At 40.0% G+C, this 14,504-nt stretch overlaps 1 protein-coding gene across 10 annotated transcripts in view; it reads right to left on the minus strand.

The window, feature by feature from the left end:
- Window positions 1-4,000: 4,000 nt before the first annotated feature.
- DAB2 (DAB adaptor protein 2) overlaps window positions 4,001-14,504 on the minus strand; it is a 28,627-nt gene continuing 18,123 nt past the window's right edge. For 7 of the 10 annotated variants that reach the window (XM_054054980.1, XM_054054984.1, XM_054054981.1 and 4 more), the window contains 9 exons: window positions 14,438-14,461; window positions 14,116-14,163; window positions 13,879-13,941; window positions 11,708-12,343; window positions 10,706-10,859; window positions 9,591-10,112; window positions 8,977-9,068; window positions 8,109-8,176; window positions 4,002-7,392 (listed from right to left, as the gene is read on the minus strand). In XM_054054980.1, coding sequence (XP_053910955.1) covers window positions 8,114-8,176; window positions 8,977-9,068; window positions 9,591-10,112; window positions 10,706-10,859; window positions 11,708-12,343; window positions 13,879-13,941; window positions 14,116-14,163; window positions 14,438-14,461 — 1,602 coding nt within the window. In that variant the 3' untranslated portion in view covers window positions 4,002-7,392; window positions 8,109-8,113. Of the gene's footprint in view, window positions 7,393-8,108; window positions 8,177-8,976; window positions 9,069-9,590; window positions 10,113-10,705; window positions 10,860-11,707; window positions 12,344-13,878; window positions 13,942-14,115; window positions 14,164-14,437; window positions 14,462-14,504 lie in introns of all 10 variants that reach the window. The other 3 variants (XM_054054979.1, XM_054054987.1, XM_054054988.1) reach the window with 3 other exon arrangements.

A 14,504-nucleotide genomic window follows, 5' to 3' on the forward strand; every position in this document is an offset into this window, starting at 1 on the left:
GCTGTCACACACACCAGCGGTGAACACACACCACAGCTGCTGCTGGAAGTGTCAGTATCACACGCTCCCACTGTCTTGCCTGCTGTTCCTAAACAACTCTCTTCCCAGAAGTCTCCTGATCTCAGGGTAAGGCCTGTAGTAAGTGGATCCTCAGCTGAGGATGTTGGTTTTAACATGCAGCATTCTGGGAAAAAAAAGGAAAGAGCAAAAAGTACAAATATGCCAAAAGTCTATGAACAGCACAAATGAAAGAAAGAATTAAGAACTCTTCCTATACAATACCAACTTCCCAAACTCTTTGCTGGTAGGGAAGTGTTTGACTGATACCAAGAACTAGGGTACCTGATAAATGATACAGATCCAACCTTGTGAAAAGTCCATTTTACACTAAATTCCCTTTCACTAATTCTCTGGTGGAGTCTGAGCACCTAAATCAATAACCCACTGATCGGCTGCTGAATGTGCAGGGAACTTCAGTGATGGCATTGTATACCTGCCTTGTTCTTAGACGTTTTCTTGAGCATCCTTTGATTATCACTATCAGGAAGAAAGTAAGGGATCAGTCATCTCTTTGTTCTGACCCAGAAAGAATGTGATTAGATTAATCATGGCACTTTTAACCAGTTTTTTTTTTCTACTTTCTTATGCCCACCTAGAGACCATCTTCCTTTCTCTAGCACTACAGATCCCAAAACACTGTGCAAAGTGTGTGAAATTGAAATATTGACTAAGGATGCATACTTACGTGAAATATTGACTAAGGATGCATACTTACGTACATCAGAACAATACTTCAGCCTGGGCACAGATAAATATTTTTGATATTACAATTCCATTTGAAGATGCACTGCAGTCATCCTTACTCTGTGTTATAATACAGTTTATAACTCAAAAATAAGAAAGAAAATGAAACAGGTACACTGCGTCTCTTAGAAACTTCTACAGAAAAGGCTAACTCCTAGAAAGTAGTTATATAGGAGATGGAGGCACCATACAAAGTTGCTTCAGGGGAAATGCAATCTATATACAGAAGGCCAATTGCATCCTGGGCTGCATCAAAAGAAGCATGGCTGGCAGGTTGAGGGAGGGGATTCTGCTCCGGTGAAACAAAACCTGGAATGCTGTGTTCAGCTTTGGAGCTCTCAAGAATTATGAGAGGCCTGGAACCTCACCTACAAAGAGAGGCTGAGAGAGTAAGAGTTGTTCAGCTTGGAGAAGAGAAGGGTCCAAGGAGACCTTATTGCCATCTTTCAAAACTTAAAGGGAGCTTATAAGAAAGATGGGGAAAATGTTTTTAGCAGCGCCTGTAGTAATAGGACAAGAGGCAATGGTTTTAAGCTAAAAGAAGAGAAATTTAGACTAAATATTAGGAAGAAATCTTACATGCTGAGGGCTGTGAAACACTGGAACAGGTTTCCCAGAGAGGTGGTAGACACCCCATCCTAGGAAACATTCAAGGTCAGGTTGGATGGGGCTCTGAGCAACCAGATCAAGGCATTGGACTAGAAGACATGTAAAGATCCCTTCCAACCATTCTATGATCATATATATATAGACACATATATATAGCTTTACCAGGAGGACAATTAAACACTGGAGTAGGTTACCCAGGGAAATGGTAGAACGTCCCTCACTTGAAATATTCAAGACTACTTAACAGGACCCATGCATAACCTAATCTAAGGCCCTGCTTTGAACAGAACTATGTATAAGATCTCCAGAGGTCCCTTCCAACCTAAACTTTTCAATGAATTCTACAGTTCTATGAAATTCTGGAAAGTTGTAACATATTTGAAGCGTTTTAATGCAGCCCTCCATCCCCTTGCTTCTTGCAGGCAGCAAGAACAAACCACTAAAAGTAGCATCTAGCAGGAATGCCTAGAGAAGCAATCAGACTCAAGCTAGTACAGATCCTAATGAATCTCCCCAAAGTTGCTACCAGTCATTATTTTGAATTTAAAATAAAAATTCCAGGGAAAAAAGGCTGAACTGAACTTTCCAATGTAAATGGAAGTCTTGCCATTAACTGTCTGCAAACTAAAACTGATGGTGGTATTTGAGTTTACTTTCAGGTGGCACAGGTTTTCACGTAATCCCAACAGAGCAACTTTTGCAAGACTATTCATTGAGTGATGTACACGCACAGTCAAACCTGGTCCCCTCTAGGTTAGTGTACAAAGTTCATACAATTTGCTGCAGGTTCAGGTGTAAAGTTTTGGATTTAATTGAGGTTAGAAAAAGAATAAGAAAAATTCAGATAAATCTCATTGCAAGTGAGTCTCGAGCCTGAAACACCAACCAGGCATCCACTATCCAGAATGAACTGGAAATTCAGAGGGATACATATGGAAAGAGCATTTTATTCAACAATGTTGTTTAGGAAAAAAAAAAGAAAAATTGGTAAGTCTTTCACATCCACGTTACGCCTGAGTGGAAAGGGTTACTGAAAACATATGCTAAAACAGGAGAGATCAAGTCACATAACTTGAGTATGACAGGAGGTAAAAGCAGTTCAGCTACTGAAGAATGTGACTGAATGTGGCAATTGTGAGCAAGAACTTCAGAGACAAGTGTGGTAACAGAAACACCTTCTCTGCTATTCCATTACTGGGGAGGTTTGAAGGAAAGAAAAGTGCTCTTTGGAAGGGAAAAGCCATTTTGCAATCAGTACACACAATTGCTTGCACCTTGTCTTGAACTGCATGATACGCTGTACAGCCACAGGTTATACAGCTTTCATGATTTGTTGTTGATCAGTACTTCAGAATACAGAGCTGTTCAGTTCATTAGTTATAAAACTGACGACTCAAGTAAAAATCTTGGTTTGACAATTAGCACAAACCAAGGAAGAAGGCATGGCTTTCTTGAAGCTGGAGAGATAGTAGCACCACATAAGGGCATAATTTTGCCAACTGGAACTGCTACCACCATCATGAACTGTCATAGTCTCTGGTAGGATGTGAAGTCAAGCTGGTGGCCCACAGTGCCTGCTGTGAACTCTCTGCAATAATATTTTCTGGCTGGACTGTTTCTAACAGAATGCATCAAACCTGTTCTGTAACTGGATGTGAATGCCAAAACAATAACAATCAAAACATAAGGAGAGCGAGCAGCAGTAATCCTTATAGTTTTGAAATCTGCTCTTCAAAGTCTGTTCAAGTACTTCAGCAGTCATCCTCAGGGCTAGACACATGCACAAGAGGCACAAACTGCAATTTAAGTCAAAGCAGATGGATCCAAATTTATTCCTAACATACATATTTCTATTATGAGACACATTCTTTCACCATTTCGTACTGACCATTCTCATAGATGACAGACTATTTCTGGTAGTGTAGCTCTTTGGTTGTTTCCAAATGATATTTTTGTGGAGACTAAGCATTTAGTTCTCCTTCTAGTGATACAGCGAAAAAACTCCAAAGGCTATTTTTCAAAGGACTTAGAAATAGGCAGAGTAGGAAACTTTAAACAGCAACAGAATTACTGTCAGCATAAAATCGTGCATCTTCAGAAAGAAACAGATTAGATTTTATTTTCACACTCACTATGCAATAGAAAACAGCTAAGTCCCTCTAAGAACATGGATTCAACACCTATCAGTGAACATTATTGTGCTACATACATCCAAAATAAAGGGATAAACCATTTCTATTTGACTTCTTGAAATACAGTTTCCTTTTTCATTGGGTATCTGTACAAGCTGCCATTAGAAATTTCTGCATTGGAGGTTTACGCTCTATGTTCGAGAAACAAAACTGTAGAGACATCTGTAGATGACAAAGGACACTTACCTTCCGCTTTCCCCCAAGAGTGAGGCAGCCACCCCTAAATTGCATAGTAAGGCTATAAGATGCAGGATAACACGCATGCTTCTCATTTTGTAGACGAATAGACAACAATTGCCATGACTGAATTTGTACTTTCTTTATTTGTTCAATTTGTTATTTATTACCAAGAGAACAAACAAAAAGCAGTTTACTGAAGAATGCCAGTTACTGGCCAAAACTGATTTATAGTAAATGCTCTAAAGTCCACTTTTCAGAAAATTCCATTTTTTTCCTGTGTGGAGACTGGGAAATAGCGTAAAGTAGTTTCAAAGACTAAAACCAATCCACTTTAGTTTACTAGGACCTTTTAAATATGGCAAAGACATTTTCTGTTTAATTACAGAACAATTAACTTCCTAGTAAAAAGCTGTCATAGCAGTGACTCATGTAAGGAACAAATAGTTTCTAAAGCAGAGCTCTTTACAAGAGCAGGCTCAGTGTCTAGCATCTTTGGAATCTTCATTTGGAGCACTAGAGGAATAAAGTCCTAAGATTCCTTTTCCTTCCTCTCCTTGCCAATACAGAATACCACACTTTTTTCTTTTTGTGGTTTTGATGGAGCATAAAACTCTTCTAGCTTTCACTCTGTCACCAAAATACAAACCACAAGCTTTTTAGAAAGGCATTCCTATTCAGCAGTTTGCTGTAATCCAGATTTAAGGCATCATGCGTTGGACAGTCACAAGAACAAAGTGACCCATAAATAGCCTGCTGTTTAGCAGTTAAGAATTAAGTATTTCAATGGAAGCTTAAAATAACTATCTAGTATAAGAATAATCCAAATTACTATGGGGAAGTAAAAAAAAACCCAAACAAAAACCAAGCCCAAAAAAACTTACCTTCAATTTTTTATGTTCCTCCCTTTTTGTGGCACGGGAGAGGAGAGTATGGAATAGGGCAAGCATTATTATTCATTTGGGATAATTTCATTTAGAGGAACTCAAATGTCAAGCCAAAACAGTCCATTTTCATAAAACCAGTTGCATTCACTCAACAAATGAGTTTTTCCCAAGACAAGCACTTGTAATATTGTATTGTTTCATGGAATCTGCTTCAATGGATGGTATATACAACACTACAGTTCATGATTCTTCAAGACAAAGGCTAAATGAGATTAAACACCTATTTATGATAAGCTAGCAGACCAGCAGGCATCTTTGGCCAGCCTGTAAGAGGTCCTGTTAACCATCTCTTAGAGATTCTCCTGACAGCTATTTCAAAACTTCAGCACAGTAGAACTGTTAATTTTAGCTTGACCAAGCTATCAGTCATTTAAATGCTTAATTAAAATGCTGGTAAACATTTCTTCACTCAATCACCAATACAGTCATATTTTTTTTCTTTTAGTTCTAATGGTATTTGAGTATGAAATTACATGTTGCCATGCAGCCAAAAAAAGTCACTCCTTCCCACTGCAGTGATTCTCTGTGAAGCACTGTAAGTCCTATATTTCAGGCTGTATACCAGCAGCTTTCCAATGAGTTGTTTTCAATCTCTTAACCGTACCAATCAAATGGTATTAGAAGTAGGCAAGCAATCACCCTTTCTATTTATTCAGTGCTACACCAGGCTGACAGTTTACAGGTCTGTCTCCAATATTAAAGGCTAGTCTAAACCAGTAACTTTCTAAAGGATTTATTCTTTTTAGCTACCTGCATTACAGGAGCTGTAAAATCTTTTCTGAACGTGAGCCAAATGTTCTAATTTAGTTTTACCAGCATTAGTTTAGACCTCCTGCAAATCTGTAATAGACAAATTAATGGAATTTCTGGATGCAATACAATTTGGGTACCTAGCTTTTACAGTCCTGCAGAAGGAAGTAAAAAAGCACCTTTAGCAGTAGCAAATTCGGGCCGAGCAGATAATGAGATGAGCTTCTAAGGACACTTTACTAAGTCAGCTGAGGATTTTATTTCTTACTGAGGGACAACACTTGTTGAACAGGCTTAATGCAAGAAGGTACAGGAAGACTTAAGACCTTCCTATCAAGACAGCTATTTTAAGAACATTTAAGAAATAATTCTTAGCAGGCTCGGTGCTCCTAGTGTCAATTAGACCAAAAGATTGAGTTAGAGAGGACAGAATCAACAGCCACACTGATGTTTGTTATGAAGAGTTGCTTCTTTTTAATGTCATTAGGTAACAATTACTTGAGATACTACAATTTTATTTAACAGTGTAACATCTGTAACTTCCATATTTCCAGTTTGAGACAAATATTTAAATTCTTTTTTTTTTTTTTTGCATTACAGAAAGTGCAAGAGATGTTTTTATATACAAGACTAATTGCATGACTGAATTGGGTACTAAAGCTGTATTCAGGCTGTCCTTATTAGCTCTCCAGTTCAGGAACAGCTTAAGACATTTGATTTACCGATACTATTTCAAGTTTGTACTTAGCATTAACAGAAAAACGTCTGACACATCAGCCATTACCACTGGCCCAGAATGTAGCTGTTACAGTCAGTTATAACCAACTGATTTAGAGATCTGTTAGTAAAGAGGTTCTTTAGAAAAGGCACAGTTTTCAAGAGATGGAGAACTGCCTCACATTAATGGCGACAGAAGTGGTGCATCTGTTCACAAGGAATCTAGGCATGGAGTGAAGCCACGATTGTCTTTTTTACTTTAATAGACTGGAAACATGCCACACTACACCATGTGACAACCCAAAATGAGTAACATCAGGGACATTCACTGAGATATATGCAAGAAGCCCATCTGCTTGTTCCATTTGTCTGCCAAGCCACCTTAAAAAAAGTAATCCTAGTAGATTTCCCTCCCTGAAAAAACCCATATTAGCACCAAGACAACAGTTAGTGTCCATAACTATCCCCGTGTTCTGCAGGGAGTGTTTCAGCTTATCTGTCCCTACAGTGTAAGCGTCTAGAACTCAGGACCTCAGCAGTTCTGTTACAGACCCCACAGTCCCTTTATTACAGATTTACGGTGGAATGATAATTTTACCATTAGTTAAATAGACAAGTATTGGATTTTTCCTGCTACCACACAGCTAACATCTTTGTGGCTAAAAGACCAAGTCATATGCCCACTCACCAATCAGAACCGAGTAGTGTCCACTTAACTTTACAACTGGCTGCCATTGTGATAACAAGCAATGGACCTAGTTGTTTAAAGTCTTGAGTTTTACCTACTAACTCAGTTCCCTTTTGTGAAGGTAAGGCTTCATCCTCAGGTACATTCACTGTCCTAAAATAAAGGAACTAAATGCTACAGAAAGAGGAATTGTAGTGACCATATTTCACAAGGCATAAGACTTAGTATTGCTAAGCTCTTCTGTGGAAGACTGCAAAGAACTAAAGTAAAATTAACATCCACCACTTTGAATTTAAGTCTCCAGCATGAGTACAATTCTCCATTTGCTTTACCCTGAATTATCATCTTCACAGCATGTTCTTTGAGGGTTCCCGTTTCAATCCACTTGGACATGTTTTAGATTACAGACATCATGGAACTGTAGCAAGAGTGGCAGACAAATTGAAACAAGTAGAAAAATCGTGTTGAGAAGAGGTCCAGTAATTCCATTGTCTTTTTCTGGTTACGCCTAGTATGATGAAAGGACTTAAAGTTAGGATGGCTATAAGTTATAGCTTTACTGCTTAAACAAGCTTAGAACCACTGTAAATAAAACTGAAGCAATAAATAGCAACACTTGTCTTCTGTTACAAGGCAGACACTATTTCACAGAAAGGTTTAGAGGTGTGGCAGAGGAATAGATCTGCTAGTTTGACAGTTCATATTCTCTAGTCAATGGTATAAAAGTTTCAGTTTCATTAGTCTCTAGTTACAAAAGCTGTCATAACAGTAGTTATTCTGCTTACCTCAGTTCACTGCAGAGTACAAACCCACAGTTACTTAGAGGAATAAAATTCAGAAAGCTGAATGGGGCACTGTGTGCTAACACTCTCCTAAAACAGTATCTGAAGAAATTTAGTCAGCCCTTCTGAGTTTTGCAGCACACGTTTACTCATTAATTTTCCTCAAGGAAAAGAAATCTAGATCAAGCCTTCGGACTTCAATTCACGAAAGAATAAAATCTTTATTTCTAAGGAAGTGAGCTGGTTAGGCTTTGCCAGAATGCAGCTATGCACAAATCTATGTAGCAGTACTCTAGCAGAAGTGTTCTTGTAGGGACTATTTGCCATACATCACAGAAACATTATAGTTGAGCTATTGTAGTTTTTATCCAGCTCTTTATCAAAGGTTTTCAGAATAATTTTCAGAGAATGAAGTAGGTTGTCTTATTAGTAGACGACTTACCTGATCTATGCAAATGGGTTGCCAAAAGAATCACCAAAAGGGCCAGAAGGTGGTTTCTGAGATTCTTTCTAAGGAAAGATATATCACAGGTTATTAGTGGATTTCCAGGTTTACTCTACATGGTTATATCTGCTAGCTCTTGTTCCAAACACAACTGTTTGGAAAGAATACTGCAGACACTGCCTAATACACGTTAACTATACTGCTTTATGAAAACAAAAAGGGCTTTAAAGCCTTGTAAGCACTTAGCCTACTCTAAGGCTAAGTTTCAGAAAAGCCAACTGTGCTTACTAAGCACTTATTTGGAACTGAGCCAGTGTAGTCATGATGGTGATGTCTTAGCCCAATGCTAGATGTCTTAAGTTAGCACTCTGGAATTGATCCAGAGTTTCCATCAAGAACTTCTAGTCCAAATGGAGTGATATGGTTAGGCCACTTCCTCCTCCAGGGTGTACTGAATGTGGGAGCCTTGCATTTGTTCAGCAAGAACATTGTACAGTCCACACTGCTCAGTCTACTCCAGAGGTAAACATAACCAAAGTGGGAGACTTCTGCAGCTACATTATTCTACAGCCTTTCATAAAAGCTCCCTCTACTGAAGAACTTTATGCTAAGGCTTGCAGCTTGAGGAGCTGGTTACTGACCCAAATGAAATGGAATCATATTTTGGTAGCCTCCTTGTAACAAACACCCTCTGTTAGATTAAGTATCAGCCACAGAAATGCAAGAAGTCTTGTCCACAGCCTCTAAAGCCAGAACTAAACCAGTGTTCAACCTGTTGTTAAAGTTGTTAAGGAAAGGTTGGTGGTTGTTTTTTTGCTTTTTTGTTCCGTTTGTTTGTTTTGGGTTTTTTTTTAGCACTACTTACAGATGAGGCACTGAAAAGGTCTGTCGTAGCTTGACTTTCAAACAGGCCATCAGCTGTTACCACACTTTGTCGGGGAACAGGCTTTGGTGGTTCTAAGGAAAAGACATAAACTGCTATAATCATTTCACAGCTTTAACAAGTACATAGCTTTAACTTTATAGCAGCACCAAAGCTTATCCGACTAGATACACAAAAAACCCACAGAGAAGTTCCTTTGAATGACCTCATAGCTTTATCTTCTACCTGTTCCTCACTACACTTAAGCTAGATGGGACTTCTAACACCCTACAGGCTGTTCACCTCATTGTAGTCAATTAGTTTATGCACTAGATGTCAGTGTTTGGCCACTGACATCAATCAGTTCTGTTACATTATTAGGGAAGCCAATCCTTCAACCCTCTGTTTCAATAACCAGTAAATTAAATTTGTAGTTCTACCAGAGAAGACTAGCCATCAGCCATCCCAATCCCTGAGCAGTTATCCAAGCAGAAGAAACAAAATTTCACTAGTCATTTTGCCAGACAGCTTAGTAGCTTCCATGTCATCACGACCTGTACTATATTGAATAATGCCTACTTTACTACTAAAATAATTGCTGAAGGCTCCAGGAGCACCTGGAATGTTTTGCTGTTCTCCTCTCCTTGCTGGTACTGCAGGTGGTTTGGTCAGCTGGAAGTCTTTGAACATTTCCTTGACATCCTTCATCTCTTTATCCCCAAGTGGATCCAGAGCAATAAAAGCATCGCTCTCTTTCTTGGATAGCTCCTTCTGAGGTGCAGTTCTAGGTGGTGGCTGAGGTGGGCTAGTAGTTGTTGACACAGAGGGCAGTACAGATGATGTCTGAGCAGCTTGTGTTGATGGTGGGAACACACTACTCTGGAAGGGATTTACAGCACTGGATGGCTGCACCCATGTACCAGGTAGAACTTGTGCCACCTGTCCCCAGAGACCAGAGGACTGAGGGGCTGTTGAACTAAAAGCTGCAGGCTGGTTCCAGCTTGGCACTGCTTGAGTACCAAAGGCAAGTGGTTGATTAAATCCTGTAGGCTGAGCAGGCATCATAGACCCAGGAAAGACTGATGAATCCTGAGTGAAGGCAGGTGTCTGTGCACTCCATGAAGTTACTGGCAAGCCACCTGGGAGAGAGATTGTTGTTACACAGCACTTCAGTGATCAGAAGACCTCAAGCAAGAGTGCAGTAGTTCCACTGGGGGTACCATCAAAAAGTTTTTCATGTACTGTTTGCAAAAATCTGTCAACTTATACCTAAAAATCACTTGGGGGAGAGGGGAGAAGGGAGAAGAGAGTTAATTTTTTTTTCTTACTCTGCTCCATTACAGTCTTGGAAAAGCAGAACTGAGGTTGACATAACAGAAGGAACATAGTCCTGGCACGGGAGTGACAGACGTATTTGCCATATAATTACTTTTGTGCAGATGATTATTAAGACTCTACAGCAGTGTTAACCTAGCCTCCCAAGTTGTGCTTGGCTAACTTGAACGTTGTGCACCTTGAACAGCAATATGCTGCCAAAAGTTTAAGCAAAACCCCTATCCCAGTTAAGGACACAGAGTTTTGGCCTCTATTGATAGAACTTAACAGTTCAGAGTACAGAGCACGTGGATTTAAGGGATACAGGATTACACATGAAGTAAAGGGAAACCAGAACCCCTGTTTTGGTGTTAGCAGATGCTTAGTTTGGAATAAGAACTTCACTTTGTGAACTAACCTAGACCAGCCAAAGGAGGTGCTGTGGTAGAACTCGTTTTGAAGAGGTCCAGTGGACTAGTTGGCACAGCTCCTGTTTGTGCCACTGAGGTCAAAGTAGGGCTCCCTGTAGTTGGCACAAAGAGGCCTGAGCTAAATAGGTCATTGGATGCAGTCTAGAAAGAAAAAGAGAATCTTTGTGAGATAGCATGGCAGAACATATGCTAGCATGATCAAGAATACTTAGATCAGAGCTATAAGCTTTTACTTATTTCACCTAGAGCACAGCAGTGAGCTTTGATGAAATATACGTATTTAATGTATATACGTCAGAGACCAAGTATTAAAATTTAAAAGCTTCAGCATTTTGTCCATGGCATTAAGTAGGTATAATATATAGTAGCCACAACACAACGGCAGAAGAATTTGAATTATTTTCTATCATAAAGTCTATCTCTTTATAAGCTTCCTTTTGCCCCCACCCCCCAAACATTCCTACTCAGTCTACAGTGACCCTTGCAGCTGTGGCAAGGTCAACAGCAGAGTTTTGCATCATTTGATTAAAAGGAAAACACAGATGACCCAGAGCCCTCCTGTGTCTAATCAGGCAAGTAGTTGAGATTGCCCTCAGCATGCAGGTACTGAGAAGCTACACAGGTTTCCAGCTGCTTGTACTAGGACCTTATTGTCACGAAACCACAAGTTGATACAGCTATCACTACAGGTTCTGACATTATATCACGTGTCAATATGCATAGCAGCATACTTACCAGACCTTTACAGAAGTATGGCAGCATTAAAGAAGAGAGTACATAATTTAATGACCATTGCTATGAAGCATTCATGAATGTCAGAAAGTACCATGGCTGCAGAGGTTAGAGTAAGCATAGCAGGTAAAAAAGAATTAGATGTGTTGTGAAGCTCTTTACCCAGTTACACAAAGTGAAGAAAGAAAAGCTTCCTTCACCCAGCTTCTCTAAGCAAGAGCATGCATATCATCATTAATTACTTGAATGTGGTTCACCTTGACAGACCTCCTTCCTCTTCCTGGCTTGGTACTTTGTGGTGGTGGGCTAATTGTTATAGACTCATGTGACATGAGCTGGATATTGCTTTCTGAATCCAGCTTTAGTCCATTCTGCAGAGATACTCCTTTGGAAGGACCTTCCACAAACAGGTTTGATGAGGCTTTAAGAAAGCCATTCTGTTCTTTCTCTGGTACCCCATTTGGAGTTCTTGATGTAGGCGACTTACTCTCAGGTAGCCACTGACTTGTTAGTACTTCTTGTTTGCCAGTTCTATTAGAAATCTGGTCAAACTCTTTACCAAAGTAGTCAATATCACCATTTGAAGCACCATTACCCACCGGTGTCAAGGTACTCAGACTTTCCTTCTTCTGATCAGCAGATTTTAGAGAATCAAGTGAAGGTGGTGCAGATTGGTCTGGCTGTGCAAAAGGATCATCACTGAAAGGGTCTGGATTAGGTGTGGGAAAGAAGCTGAGATTGGTAGAGAAAGAACTCTCGGGCAAGAAGAGTGGCTGTGGCTTTGGTTGTGGAAGAGAGGTTGTGATGCCATTCAAGAAGAGATCCTCTTTTGTAAAAGTCTGTTTGGTCTCAATTTCAGAATTTAGATCCACTAATAGAATTTCTTTAGCTTCCTATGTGTCCAGAAAGAAAAATAAAGTTAGTTTTATGTGAAATTTCCTGCGTAGTTCAGAAGCTCAAGGAAAACAGCTGCAAAAGGAGAGACCCTAGTATCGAATACATTATGCTGATAAGTATCCAGAGTCACAGTGCAGTTGCTATAAAGCTTCATCTTATAAGTCATTAAGGCAAGCACTAATAGCTATGGTCAAATCACAGCTACTTAGTTTCAGAAGCTCCATGTTAAAATCACCTGTTCTGCAATCACTTAGTTAAATATCAGATGCTTATTCTACAGCCTAGAGTGTGGAGGGTCATTAAGGGCTATTTACATCTAGGCTTTCACTTAAGTCAGGAGTTCTAGTTTGACTTCTAGTCCTTAGTTTTGACAAGCTGTGAAATCACACTGCCCTACTGTGACTTCAAGTTGCATTCTCTGCTTTGGACTAAGACTGAAGAGCTGCTTGCCAGTGGGAGATGTTAACACATCACCTCTCCACCAAGCAGGCAGTAGAAGAATAAGACTTGGTCACTAGCTATACTGATAGCACCAGTTGTATTGTGGCTGATGGTGGTGTACAGCGCCAGAACAACCTGGTAGGATTTTGTGGGATCAGACTGAGCTATGACAAGGTTTACACAGACGTTTGTGGAGTTAGGCCATATCTGGAGCTAGACTTACTGATCTAGAATGGCCAGGAGTCCACTCTAAGGGACTTAAGGATTCACTTGTCCATAGAATAAGCTTCACCTTTAAAGGTCTTTAGCAGAGTTTCTGTAATAGCTCTTACAGCAACAGTACATATTTCTAAAGATACCTGACTAGAGAAACGGGCCAATGGGAACCTCATGAAGTTAAAAAAGGCCAAGTGCAAGGTCCTGCACCTGGGCAGGGAATCCCAAAGAATAGATACAGGCTGGATGAGTGGATAAACATTTGCAGGTACTGGTGAATGGAAAATTGAATGAACTGACAATGTGTGCACACAGGCCAGAAAAGCCAATCACCTTGTGGGCTGCATCTAAATAAGTGTAGGTCAGTAAAGAAGCGTGACCAGTAGGTCAAGGAAGACAATTCTCCCCCTCTACTCCACTCTGGAGAGACCCTACCTGGAGCACTGTATTCAGCTCTGGGTGGTAAGGCCCAGAGATGCTGTGCATGCCCCCTTCCTGGAAGTGTTCAGGGTCAGGTTGGATTGAACTTTGAGCAACCTGGTCTAGTGGAAGGTGTCTGCGCACATGGTAGGAGTGCGGGCACTAAATGAGGTTTTGGATTTCCAGCCCAAATGCATTCTATGATACTATGACTACCAGTGCAGGTTTCTGTTACACAGTCTCAGTGAACTCTGCAGGATAAGAATAACATTAGCTACTCTAGTTAGTAAGTAGATACTATTATAACCCTAAGACACCACTACACTCGTACAGCTACAAAGATGTCTCAGTGAAAGTAGAAACCAGGACTAACAAAGTAAAATCAGATCTTATAACTTGGATTATGTTTGCTATCAAAGCAAGAACCAAGACAGCTAAACCAGATCCTACTTACTGTGGGACTGCTCATATCAGGAGGTGTTGACATATCCCCAAACAAGTTCATCTGGTCAACTCCCTTGAAGGCAGAAATATTGAAAGAATTGGTATCTGTTAGAATTCTTGCAAGAACACAAATCAAGCATTGTGCAGATCTAGTGTAAACACGTCCAAATACTGCATTTCCCACACAGAGACAGACAGTTATGAACTCCTTAATGCTATCAACATAGGGTTCTAAAATTTAACCTACCAGTTTCATTTTTTCAGCTTGATGAGCAGGTAGTGCTTCGCTACCATTCTGTAACAGATGGATAACAGTGTCAGCAATAATTGGAATATCAAAGCCTGCTTTGAGGGGAGGGACTTGCAGGCTTCAAAGAGCAGGGGACAGAAAGAGGAAGTATGAGTGAGATCACTATACAGTATTAGTTCTGTAATCCCCTTTTACTCTCAATTCAACATAATAGGGCATCTGAAACTGCATTCATAATGCTGGCAGTGTAAAGGAAGTCAAAGCTAGTTGTGTTGCAGCAGCATACCCAATTAAGTGAGGCCGAGTTGGAGTGACTTACCTTGGTCTTACGTGCTTCTTCACTCTAAAGAAGAAAAGAAAGCTTTTAGTACCTAGACATGTAGAGT

Source organism: Cuculus canorus, chromosome Z (genome assembly GCF_017976375.1).
Source record: "Cuculus canorus isolate bCucCan1 chromosome Z, bCucCan1.pri, whole genome shotgun sequence".
NCBI classification, from domain to species: Eukaryota; Metazoa; Chordata; class Aves; order Cuculiformes; family Cuculidae; genus Cuculus; species Cuculus canorus.